The 12092-nt window shown below is 38.5% G+C and overlaps 1 protein-coding gene across 1 annotated transcript in view; it reads right to left on the bottom strand.

The window, feature by feature from the left end:
* Window positions 1-10: 10 nt before the first annotated feature.
* The window catches only part of srrm4 (serine/arginine repetitive matrix 4), a 63544-nt gene continuing 51462 nt past the window's right edge, over window positions 11-12092 (bottom strand). Inside the window, exons 7-13 of the mRNA XM_085295309.1 lie at window positions 10723-10806; window positions 9674-9839; window positions 5863-6188; window positions 5464-5658; window positions 5297-5371; window positions 5025-5180; window positions 11-3408 (exon numbers count right to left, since the gene is read on the bottom strand). Coding sequence (XP_085151435.1) covers window positions 3138-3408; window positions 5025-5180; window positions 5297-5371; window positions 5464-5658; window positions 5863-6188; window positions 9674-9839; window positions 10723-10806 — 1273 coding nt within the window. The 3' untranslated portion in view covers window positions 11-3137. The remainder of the gene's footprint in view (window positions 3409-5024; window positions 5181-5296; window positions 5372-5463; window positions 5659-5862; window positions 6189-9673; window positions 9840-10722; window positions 10807-12092) is intronic.

Below are 12092 nucleotides of genomic sequence, written 5' to 3'. Positions count from 1 at the left end.
TGCAATCATCATCATTCAGAACACGATTTTATATAGCTTTTTCTGAACACAGTCAAAAGGAAATTTCATGGGGTCATAGAGGGGGCGATTCAATTTCAAGGTGACATTACAATGTAGAGTTCACACTGACGCAAGATAAAACGTGACAGTATGAAAAATATGCTTTTTCGGTATGCTCGTTCATGTGAAAAACGGGGAGAATATGCATAATTTTACAATAACATAGAATCACTATTGCTATATGAGCTTGTTATTGAAATTCTTAAAATAGCAAAATACATGATCAAAGGGACCTTAAGCACAAAGACAGCTAGAGTCTGTTGACTGATGCATATCGTCTTCTTTTTCCTCTTAAACTGGTTGATACATTTTATCTATAACATCCAAGGAGGCTCCAATCACATTCTCTAAACAAAATAGTCACACCCTTCCTATAATTTATACAATGCAGATGCATATTTACACCACATATACAAAATAATTTTGCACAAGAACTGATGTAAACTTTACATTGAGAAATGGGGGGGGGGGCATTGCCCTGGGTGCCCATCTAGAAAAATCTGTCAACTTGACTGCACAAATCTTCCCATGGCTCCTAGTCAACACTGCTTGTCACGAGTCATCATCAGTTTATAGTTTATGAATGAGTTCTGTGCCAAGTTCCTTCCTCTTCCTGCCTCATATTTCCCTCATTCCTCCAATTTAGATGACATTCAGGGAAATAAGCTGAGAGTATTGAGTGCATAGAGAGCAGTCTGTCAGGCCTGGAGCAGTTACGCAGACAGGATGATGGATTTGAAATGATTGAGAAATATAACTCTTAATCATAAGCCAAGGCAGCTTCAAACTTTTTTTTTGCAGATTGAAACTATGGAGTTGGATCACCCTCAAAATTAACTTTGAAGAAATCTTTTGATACCTTAGGAGATGCAAACGCGAAATGAGAACATTGCCACGCTCATGTCTGTGACATAGTGATCAGCTGCTGGTTAGCAGGAAATAGGTATGTGATTCTATCCAAAGGCAACACATTCAACCTACTACAAGCTTTAATACCCACTAATTAACAGTTTTCTTTGTTTTGCAGTAACCTTGGAGTGCATAGCTTTACTTCAGTCAGGCCACAGACTCAAGCTCAGACACAATCCCAGCAAATGCACTGATCTCTTTGCCAGCCCACATCAGCCTTATCTGACACCTTTCAACACATCCAATTAGCTTACAGAATGTTTAACTTGTTTTAGTCTGTGCACATTTGCTGCATACCTGCAAGCTACTTTGCAACCCACCCTAGCTCCTCCTCTCATGCTGTTTCTGACTAATCAGTGTCACCCCTAATGTGAACCCTGTTGTGTGCTTCTGGTCTCATCTTTTTCTGTTTTGACACAAAAAGACAGCGAGTTCCCAGAACAGAGTCGTGCCTAGAAATATAAATTACTGCAGATGGAAAGTTTTCTTTTGATCATTTGCTAGTTTTTAAAAATGTGAATTACTGTATAAAATGTAAGTTGGTAATTAGCAGGCTTCAACTATGGTGAAAAATTTGTTACCTTTGGTTAGTTTGGCTTTCCAGTGTTTTTAATAAGTTAGGCTCTATCTTCTAGCTGTGGTGTTACATTTAGGAAACAGACTTGAGCGTGGTATTGATCTTTAAACTCTTGACAAGAAAGCAGATGAGCATATTTTACAAGAATGTCATATTTGTGCTTTAAAAATACACAAAAGATAAAAAGCTTAGACAGTGAGGATAATATTCCACCATTTCATCCAGTCTGTGTTGAACAATATGTATGAGCCGGATTATAATTTACAACAAAATCAGTTACAGCAGTGTCATAAAAACTACAAAGTGACAGTGTTGCATAGAAAGACTGACTACTACTGGGAGTTACAATGAAACAATAAATATCAGACAAGTAATAAATATGTATAGTGCTGCACAACTCAAAACTAGACCTTCTGTTGAGTAACAACTCAAAAATATAATGGTTTATGGGTTTATTCCAGTGGTGCAGCAAGAACACAATTTTCCAAATAAATTGGGAATGTGTGCTGTTTGCAAATTTAGACTAATTTTCAGCAAAGTACAGCTTTTCTCTGTGCCTAATTAAAAAAAACGACCTAGCAAATAAAGTCAGAGACTATTCCCTACATGAACATAGCTACAAATGTGATCTGCTTTGGAGCACAAAAAAAGTTCATCATCTTATATTTAAAACATCCTTTTCTCAAAACAAATTCATCAGATGTTTTGTCAAAAGAATCTCCCCTTGTTTCGATCGCTCTCTGTTATACTACATGGACTGACATTTCAATTGTTTTCCACTTGATCAGAGGATGAATTAATTTGACATTTGAGCTGACAGCCAGTTTGCGTGCTGTCAGGAGGCGGAAACATGTTTGTCCTCCACCTTGTGAAGTGTTGAGATCAGAGCGACAAACCCTCTCTTTATTCCTGATAACAATCCCTGTGAAATCATTTGTAAGTGGATCAAACGGCTCAAATGTTACCTCTATGCTTCATCTATTAGTGCAAAAACTAGGACACAGGTATGCTAAATGCTTGATGTCATGTTAAACATTAGTTACATGTTAACCATATGCACTGTGCACTTGCATATGGCTAAAACATATATTGCAATTCAAAATCAAAATGGGAATGAGGTAATTTCAGTGCTTGTTGAACCCATTACTAAGCTGCATTATGTGCCATAAATTATGAAATAAATAACAGCCTGTTAAAGCATTTGCAAAAATAAATTAAAGTGAAATGTACAGACATCTGGAAAGAAATATATAGAACAGGGATGTTAGGTGACTAAATTCATTAATAATGTTTCTTATATGCAGCTTGCATTGTAAATATCTAGGAGATGAACAGTCTCAGGCCATTGTGAGTGCAGATGCAAAGGATGCAATACAAAAACAAAAGAGACAAAAAGACATTCGGTCTCCTAGCTGTCTGTGGGCAGAGTGAACAAGACTGCTTCAATGGTGGTTGGCCCACTGCTAGGACATTTCCACTCAAGCATCAAAGCTGAGCACTGAGACACACACAGTTGATTGCACTGACAGCCTCTGTCCTCGTTCTCAACGGGAACCACAACTGCAGATTTGGTCTCCTAATGTTGAGAAACCTAGTGCCTGGTTTTGTTCCGTTTGTTCAACGAACCGCGGCTCCGGCTGCGACTGCGGCTCCCAAAGACTGAGTTCCACGATGAACTGCGGCTGTAGCTCCGGTAGGAGGAGTAGCTGTGGCTCTGGCTCCTGCTCCTGCTGCGGCTGATGCTGTACAGAGGGCTGCGGCTGCGGCTGCGAGTGAAGAGGCTGCTCCAGGATGACACGCTGGTGCACCGACTGCTAGAGGATGGGCTTGGTCGGAAGTAAGGAATGGGTCGCTTCCTGGCACTAATGAGAGCAAAAAATATAAGTGATGTAACAAGGTAAACAAAACATTGTGTCTCTTTAATCTCCCAACTTCACTAACCCCCATCTGAGACATTCAGACTTCAGCGGAAAGCCAGTATCATCATCAAGGACCCATTGCACCCTGGACACTCGCTTCCCCCCCATTCCCTTTGGTAAATGCTACAGCTCCATCAGGTCAAAGACAAACAGACTCAATAGGAGCGTCTACCCATGCTTCTACCCAACATGCCCTACCTCCACCCTGATTGAAAGTTAACTGTGCTGTCAACACTCATGGACACTTGCACTCTACTTATCTATATACAGTATTCATTACAGCATTTATTTATTAACAGTACTCATTACAGTATAATACAATCAACATTCCTACCTCTATTTATATAACTGTACAGTAGCAGCCAGCATTCCTACCCCTGTGCAATACCACCAATCACATCGCACCTTATACTGCACTGATCCTACTCCTTACACTGTAGATATATTCATATGTTTTGTTTCTGTATATAATGTGTGCATTACCTCTTAAGCTTATTTTTATCTTTATTTATCTCATTCTCCTATCCAAATAATGTGGAATGTAAAAACCTACAGCTGCAAATGAAGAGATGCCAAACTGTGTTTCATTGTTCTGGTAACAGTGACAATGAAGATCTAAATTATCTTATGTCATCTTAATAACCCAGAAGATCATTTGTAATTGTTGTGTATACAGTTTGATGTGTTGCCCCTAGTGGCCAAAAGCTAACATGCTTAAGGTCAGCAGAATGACTGAAACCCAAGATAACTGGGTCTTCATTATTTATTGTCCCACTATGTTCACATGGTACTCAAGCATGGACTAACCTAGACTTGATAAAGTGATGTAGAGACAAGACATAACCGAACCATAACTTTATTCATAATTTAAAAAACAAACAAACATTTATTTGTATTGGCAGCCCACCATGTGCCTCCACCTAGACTCAGTCACCCTGTAGGCACTGTATCCACATCATTTTCCAGTGCTGACCAAACCCTTATAATCCTTTGGTTATAGCATTTGTTATGTGTTCAGACCATAATAACAGTCTCTCGTTGATTTCTACATGGGCACACTTTTAAAAATTTTAATTAAAATCTTCAAAAATATGGAAATCTTATATGATTGTCACCAACTCATTCACTGCAGGGATAGGAGCGTCCAAAACATTCATAGCCTTTAAAACAATGAAACGATAACTAAACACTATTAACATTTAGTTATAATAATTACATTGTGCTATTTCTGTGGCTGTTTCTGAGTGTCTTTTTTCTCCAAGTAAAAGAAGTGTCATGTTAAAGTCATGGTCAACTTTCTCCTTTCTTTTAAATTTCAGATTTCCTTCTGTCACCATCTGTTTCTTTAGCCCCTGTGGTGGCTTCTGAGCCAACACTTGTCTCATCCTCAGGCTAAATGCCATTTCAAGGTACATAGCTCATCAACACGGGTGAAAGATTTCAGGTTGGGAACTTGTCCAACCGAGGGGGTGGAGGGTGGGACCAGCAGTACATTTTTGCTGCCTTTAGGCATAAAACTGTACATTGTACTATAAATAACCAGGCCAGTAGAGCTGTACCTTGTGATTCGCCGTGCTTCCAGATGGCTTGGTGAGTCTCTCCTCCTTTTCTTCATAGGAGAGTAGGATTTGCGTCTTCGCCTTTTCCCACTAACTTTATGTGTATGCTTCGCATCTGTCTCTCTGGAGCTAGCTGTTCTTTTTCTGTCTCGCAGTCTGGGAAGCAGACATAACATAGTGAAAATTTAATTAACAACAATGTCAATATATGTTTATTCCCATGCATTGCAAATGAGGACTCATTAGTATTTGAAACATGTAGTGAAGTTCACCTGTCGGGACTGTATCTCGAGTAGCTTCCTCTTCGCCTCAGATCAGCTGAATTACTCATTGAGCGTGAATATGAGCTACAGTGACAAAATGAGGAAACATTCTATTGAAGATTACTGACATTTCTGCAAAATAAAATAACAAGTGACGTACTATGGAAACATAAAACCTGCAAGATGAAAGCGAGGGGCTTCGAGAGTAGCGTCCAGAGTATCTGGAACTCCCTGAGGATCTGCTCCTGCTCCTGCTGCTAGATGACCGGGTTTTTGGTCGCCCTTGAGACAAGTCGCTCCTCCTCTCTGAGCAGCTTGATGTCTTTGGGGATCTCACAACCTCTAGCCGACACCCCAAGGTTATCTGCTCTCTTTAAAAGAAATACATTAAGATGTTTCACAACTTTGAGTGAAGAAACCAACTGTGTATCCAAGGTTGGGTTTAAATAAATGCTTCCCTTTATTCTCCACTCATCAGATTAAAGATTCAAAGGAGGAAACAGAGCATATAAACAGCAGCTAAACAAGCTTGAATTCATTCAGATGGATGATTTATTGAGAACAAAAAAAATTACCTCTTGCCATTTCCACTGAAAAGGGTTGCAGACAAACCGTCTTCCCCGTAAGGTTTGCACAAGGAAGCATAGCTGGTCACAGAGTTTCCTGAATCAGAGACATTGTCTCTCTCAGTGAACTTTAGCTTCCCTGGCGAGGCCACACGTTGACAGCTGTTGCTCTTGTTGTCAAGAGTGACACTCCCCTGAGAAACACCAGTTTTGCTCGATGGCGGCGAAGATGTGTCATTCCCAGAATCGTAATCATGTGGACCTACAGTCTGGCTCGTTAAATGCTGAGACCCATTTCCATGTAAAATCTCACTTGCAGGTTTTGACGACAAAGTCTGCAAAGAGACAAACAGGCTGCAGCTTAAAGCCAGGTGTGAACTGATACATGAAACCTGCTACCTGCTTTGATGCACTGTGAATACTCTAGTACAAAGGCACATATTCCCTTGAAAACACAGTGAAGAGATTTCTTTCTTTTTTCTTGGGACAGAAAGCTTTGAAAGATAAAGACATGCAAATTTGAAGCATGCGATTAACCTCGAAAGAAAGTCTGAACTCAACTAAAGTCAAAGAAATCAACAAGAAAACAGTTTTTAAGGAAAGTCTAAACTAAAACAATTATATGAAAGGAACAACAAAAAGCAGAAAAGAAAGAGAAAAACTATGTGTGAAAAGATCTACTGGCTCTACCTCGAGTAAAGAGAAGAAGAGTAAATAATAGACCCCATTGAAAAGCCTCATTTAAAGAACACTGAACAAACATCACAAAAATGGGTATTATGTAGAAATGAAAAGGATTGCAGACAAAGAGGGATCCCATCAGTCTAACTAAGAAAGCCCTCAGAAAAGGACAGATGACTGTGCTCTTTCTCCTGTAAGAAGTAAATAATTAGCCTGCACCGACCTACAAGTAAATCCCTAAATCTGCTGATAACATCCACTTACCAATCAAGATTTCCTCCTTAAGTAGGTAAGGTGTAAAAAAAAAGGGAAGAGCGGGCAACATAAGTGCATCATTAGAGTCGTAAATTGCAAGAAAAAGACAATAACCCTCTCTTCAAAACCCAGAGCTAGTTAGCCTTATATCGGCACTTTTTTTTGTTTCTTCAGTGTTGTTTTAAAGTTTTGGAGAGCGAAACTAGTTACCTTTTTGATTAACTGACCTCTCAATTTCAAATTTTAGTTTTTCCTTAATTGCAAAAAGTCCACAGATGGATAAAAGTAGTGACCTCTTAACAGTGACAGTTAACTAAGCTTTGATTCTGACTCCAAAACACGTGTAAGAGGTTAAGCCAGCCTCTTCTCCCAAAGGTTCCCATTATCAAGTCTACAGTCAACACAGCAGACTGACCCTGAGGGAAATTTAAGCAAATCTTTGTCCATCTACAATCCTCTTTAACATTTGCAGTGGCACATAATCTGTGTATACTCAGGGGTAAAAGATTTCACTTACAGAAGTACATATTTAAACAAACACATTCTTCATGGCACCTCAAGATATTCTGACAAGGCTGACGTCAAGTAAACATTTAATCTCACATTCTGGCATAAAGTTCTTTTGTGCTTTTCTTTCAGGTTGGTGCCTCAAACACACTACACACTTTCAAAATATAAAACCAATTCACCACATGAACATATGGTGACATATTTTAAAATCAACCACACTCTTTTTTTTTATCCACTCATACCTACCTGTCCCTTTATGGATTGCTTTTTTGGGGGGGAAGAAATAATAAGCAAAGATCATTCTGCATTACCTTTTGGATTATGTGCCTTTATTCACAAGATCAAACTCCATAAATAAACCTTATGCAAACACTTTAAAGCAAGGCTACCCCCTCAGCGACCAACTGTAAAGTCCTTCTGAGAGACTGTGGGAAATTGAATGCCAGGCATAATTCGATATATGGATTAATTTATTGAATTTCAATTAAAACCCTGTGGTGTTTAATTAAAAACATCCGTCTGTTCAATTAGCATAATTTAATGATTGCTGGAGAGAAATTAAATATATTTTATGCTCCAATAAAACAGAGACAATGGGGTTTTAGGACATAGCTGCATGTATGAGGCTGCTGGAAGAAACAAAAGAACAACAAAAAAACAAAAGAGGAAACTCAAATTTTAAAATTGAAAATCTGCCTTCTAAAAAATGCTTTAAGGATGTGTTTTTTGTTGGTTTGACACTAGAACCACTGAAATGATTTGCTCGAAATAAAAAAAATGTAGTTTTCTGCAGAGGGTTGATGGGAACAAAAGCTGTCATCTTAATTTAAACTCCCGAATAAATGTAACTAGTGAGAGGTCATAGACCAAATTGTAAACACACACCTGCAACTGAATCTTATTCAACCCTTAAAACATTTATGGTTTGCACACAATCCCTTTGTTGGATGTCAATGCAGGAAGCAGGTTGCCCCTAGCTAATGAGTAATATCCCCTCTTACACTGTCCCTAACCCTTAAGTGCTATGTGCTAACTCGAAAAAGCTGCACTCTCATGCATTTTTGATGCCATTAGACCAGAAACAACTGCACGCTGCTTTCAGATAATGGTTTAAGGCAATGTCAGTAACTTCTGTTCATTTGGAACAAAAAACACATCATTATTATCCTGTGCAGCACGTCAGTGTTACTCCTCTTGTTTGTCAGCGAAAAAGTAAAAACACACAGCTTTAAGGTAGGAGACTGGTTATTATTTTTTTACATCACTGAATTTAGCCTGTTATCAAAGTTCAGCCCATTCTCAATCCCAAAAAAACAACACTTTTATCAAAGCCTCTCAGAGATACACAAAAGGTGTCCTCTGGCACTATGCTAATAGTGAGAGATCTCTCACTCCCACCTTATATATGAATGCTTACAGACCTCTTAACAATACATTTAAATGCAGTAATTGGTATTTTTAAATGTGCCAGTAAGATTTAAAGCCAAACCATAGTGTTTTTCCCAGTCAGCTTCAAATCAGTGTTTACAACTAACCAGTGAGAGAAATAAACCTAATGAGCAAGTGAAAACGAGGAAAACAGACTCTATACCTAAACTTCCTGAACAGGACACAAACTGCAGTCCCCTGGCTAACCATCCTGTGACTTACTACTCGACTTTACTTTTAAAGAAGACTCATCTCTGGGCATCTAATTACCACAATTCACGCATCGAAAGACACCAATAGCATTTAACACAACGGCAGTATTTGACACACCGGGATGAGAAAGCTTTTCAAGTGTCTGCTTACTGATGCTGCAGGCCAGAGGGGAATAAGAATTTGCAGTTACAGTGTCAGTTTATTCCGATATTTACGGTAGTATATTGACTGTAGCATGATTTCTCAACAGAAGGAGAAATAAGCCTTAAAATACCCAAATCACACTGTTTATCCAACGTGTTTTGCCAACTGTAATGTAGCGGGGACTCTACCGCCCAGTAATCATATCAGTTTTTAAAGCAGAGAAACAAGAGCTGACAAAATCGCTGAAAAAGAAGAAACCACTAACCACTAACTAAGATTTAGGCCATGTAATGTTTTGTTCAATTTGGTAAATGTTGACGCCTTTGAGGATTGTGAAGAGGGTTTAGCTGAATAAAATATGCTGTGTTTCAACTGGATATAGATGTAAGATTTTGTTCTAAAAATACAGACGTGCTGTTTTTTAATGGCCGATGTAAAAATACTTTCAGAATTGAAAGTAAATTGCCAAACGCAGCCGTCTCACTGTAGGCATTTCAGGTTGCCTGAAAATAAGCCATTTGACATGGCAATAACTGAGAAATGAAACTGAACCAGTGGCAGCACTATGAGAGTCCTAAAGAGTACTTACGGTGCCAGCAGAGAGGATGGAGCGATATTTTGGAGCCATTTTACACACTGATTTGGTTGTAGGTCTCCACTTCATGTCTGTGTAGTTGAGCACTGCATTGGTTTCCTGTCCTACAGCTGCCAGGTCTCCAAATGCTTGATGAACCACAGATTTTTGCAGATGGTGTCTGTGAGAAAATGCTGCATTTAGTTTTCATCATGACAGAGATGATTGTGTTATATTAGAGCCAATTTTGCACTTCAGAGAATGGGATAAAAGGTAACGTCGGAAAAATATCAGACTTTATTTCAGCTACGTTTTGTGCCATTTAGTAATCATAGAGCATCTGTTACAAAATGAATTCTTGAATGTTTTTCCACGTGAAAGATTAAATGATTCATTGGATGAAAATGTTGGAAGAATGTATAATAAAGCCACATAATTCTCATTGTTTGAGTAACCTAAACGGTTTGGACAGATCAGTCAGTTTGAATTCTGGACTTTGATTGGAGTTAAAACTTCTCAGGGATAAAGGTTCAGTCATCGAACTGTACACGCCTACATATACATATATATATATATACATATATATATATATATATATATATATATATATATATATATATATATATATATATATATATATATATATTTATATATGTATATATTTATATATTTATATATGTATATATTTATATATGTATATTCTCAGTGATAAATGACTGAAATGATTAATTTATATCAGAAAGTATCCAGATATGCTTCTAGCTTTTAGAAATCTTTATGCAGTCAGCCCAGTATGACCCATAAAAGACATCTTTCATAGTATCACACAACCAGAAATTTGCTATATGTCATTATAATTGAGTGTATTGATCTCTAGAGTGCATTTGCAGCCATTTTCTGTGCAGCTGTGATAAGGCCCGGTTGTGCCTGAGTCTGAGGAAGTCACCTCCACCTTATCAGTCATCTCTGCGATGTGACCAAGAATTCGGCAGACACCTCAGACTGATAAGATTAACCAAGGGAGCGGGCTGGGGGTGGGGTGGAAGTGGGGGCGCTGGGCCTACCTGTCCTCTGTTGAAGATTGGCAGGAAGAAGTCTCTGACTCTGACCTCCGATACCGCCGTCTCCGACGTGAGTGAGTCCGAGAACTGAAACAAAACAAAGAAAAAAAACAAAACACGTAGAGAGGAAGCTAAGATTATGATTAGTTTTTTTCACAAAAAACTCCACTAAAGTAGCTTTACATAATCCCTGTCTTCTTGGGCTTGACTTTGGTTTAGCTGTTCAAAACATATCTTTTTGCGCTCTCTTCCCCCTCCCTTTAAGACAACCATTTTATCTGATCGGTGGGCCATTGCAAACACAAGGTCTCTACAGCCTGGTGTTAGGACTTCTGTGTTGATTGGCAGGAAGAACAGTCAGAGCTGTGTGATATATTAAGAATATTTTCTTTTTGTAACACCATTCAAAGAGCAGGAAAAGAGGAGTAAAGCGTTTTAATCATAGCGATTACCAAGACTGACTTAATTATTTGAAACTTTGGCAGTTTTTGCAATTGTATTATTATTAGTATTGTAACTAAATAAATAAATGCATTATTTATTCCATCAATTAAACATACATTGTACAGGATTTACAACAAATTTTACTAATGTCCCAGCTACACATGAGACCTATCAAGCCAAACATGCAAGCAAATAGCATAGCTGCACTTCTCCAAAGATCAGCAGTACAAGAAAACCATTATGCAAACCATTTAGTTTTGAGAGAAACTTGAATTTCTGTTATATGTGTGCCTCTACAGTAAGACCAAAAAAAAGGATTACGAATTTATTAAAACTTTTTTGGGCACCTTTCTTTTGTCTTCCAAAGTCTGGCTAACCTGGAGGGCCAGAGAGTTATCCAGAAATCACACTTTCCAAAGTTTATGTTCATAGTACAGGACAGTTTGCCATGACCTGCGTATGTCATTCTCAAACAGAAGCCTCCTCTGCTATTACATGAAGCAACGCAGAATTGCTAACTGGCAAACAAATCCACACTGACTCCCAACAACTTTACAAATTTACAGCCAAAATAAATATATTTAGAGCCTGGTCTACCCCCTCTTTATGATAAATATGAACGAATACATGTGATGAAGAATAAAAATCGAACTTTTAAATTGTTGTTCTTTGTTCTTTTGCCTTCCTTCAGCTGCTCCCATAAGGGTCGCTACAGTGGATCACCTACCTCACCCTGGCACCTTCCTCTGTCACACCAACCCTCTGCATGTCCTCCTTTACTACACCAATGAATGTTCTCTGTGTTCTTCCTCTTTTTCTCCTGCCTGGAAACTCCATCTTTAATGTCCTCTGTCCAATATATCCATGATCCCTTTGTGCAGTTCCAAACCATCTCAGCCCTTCTTATCTAACTTTGTCTGCAGTCCGCT

Source organism: Mchenga conophoros, linkage group LG12, assembly GCF_057382185.1.
Source record: "Mchenga conophoros isolate Kocher_MC1m ecotype Shallow Benthic linkage group LG12, M_conophoros_male_GT1.1, whole genome shotgun sequence".
In the NCBI taxonomy this organism is placed as follows: domain Eukaryota; kingdom Metazoa; phylum Chordata; class Actinopteri; order Cichliformes; family Cichlidae; genus Mchenga; species Mchenga conophoros.
Note: the sequence above shows the minus strand (reverse complement) of the source record. Positions and strands in the feature narration are given on the sequence as shown.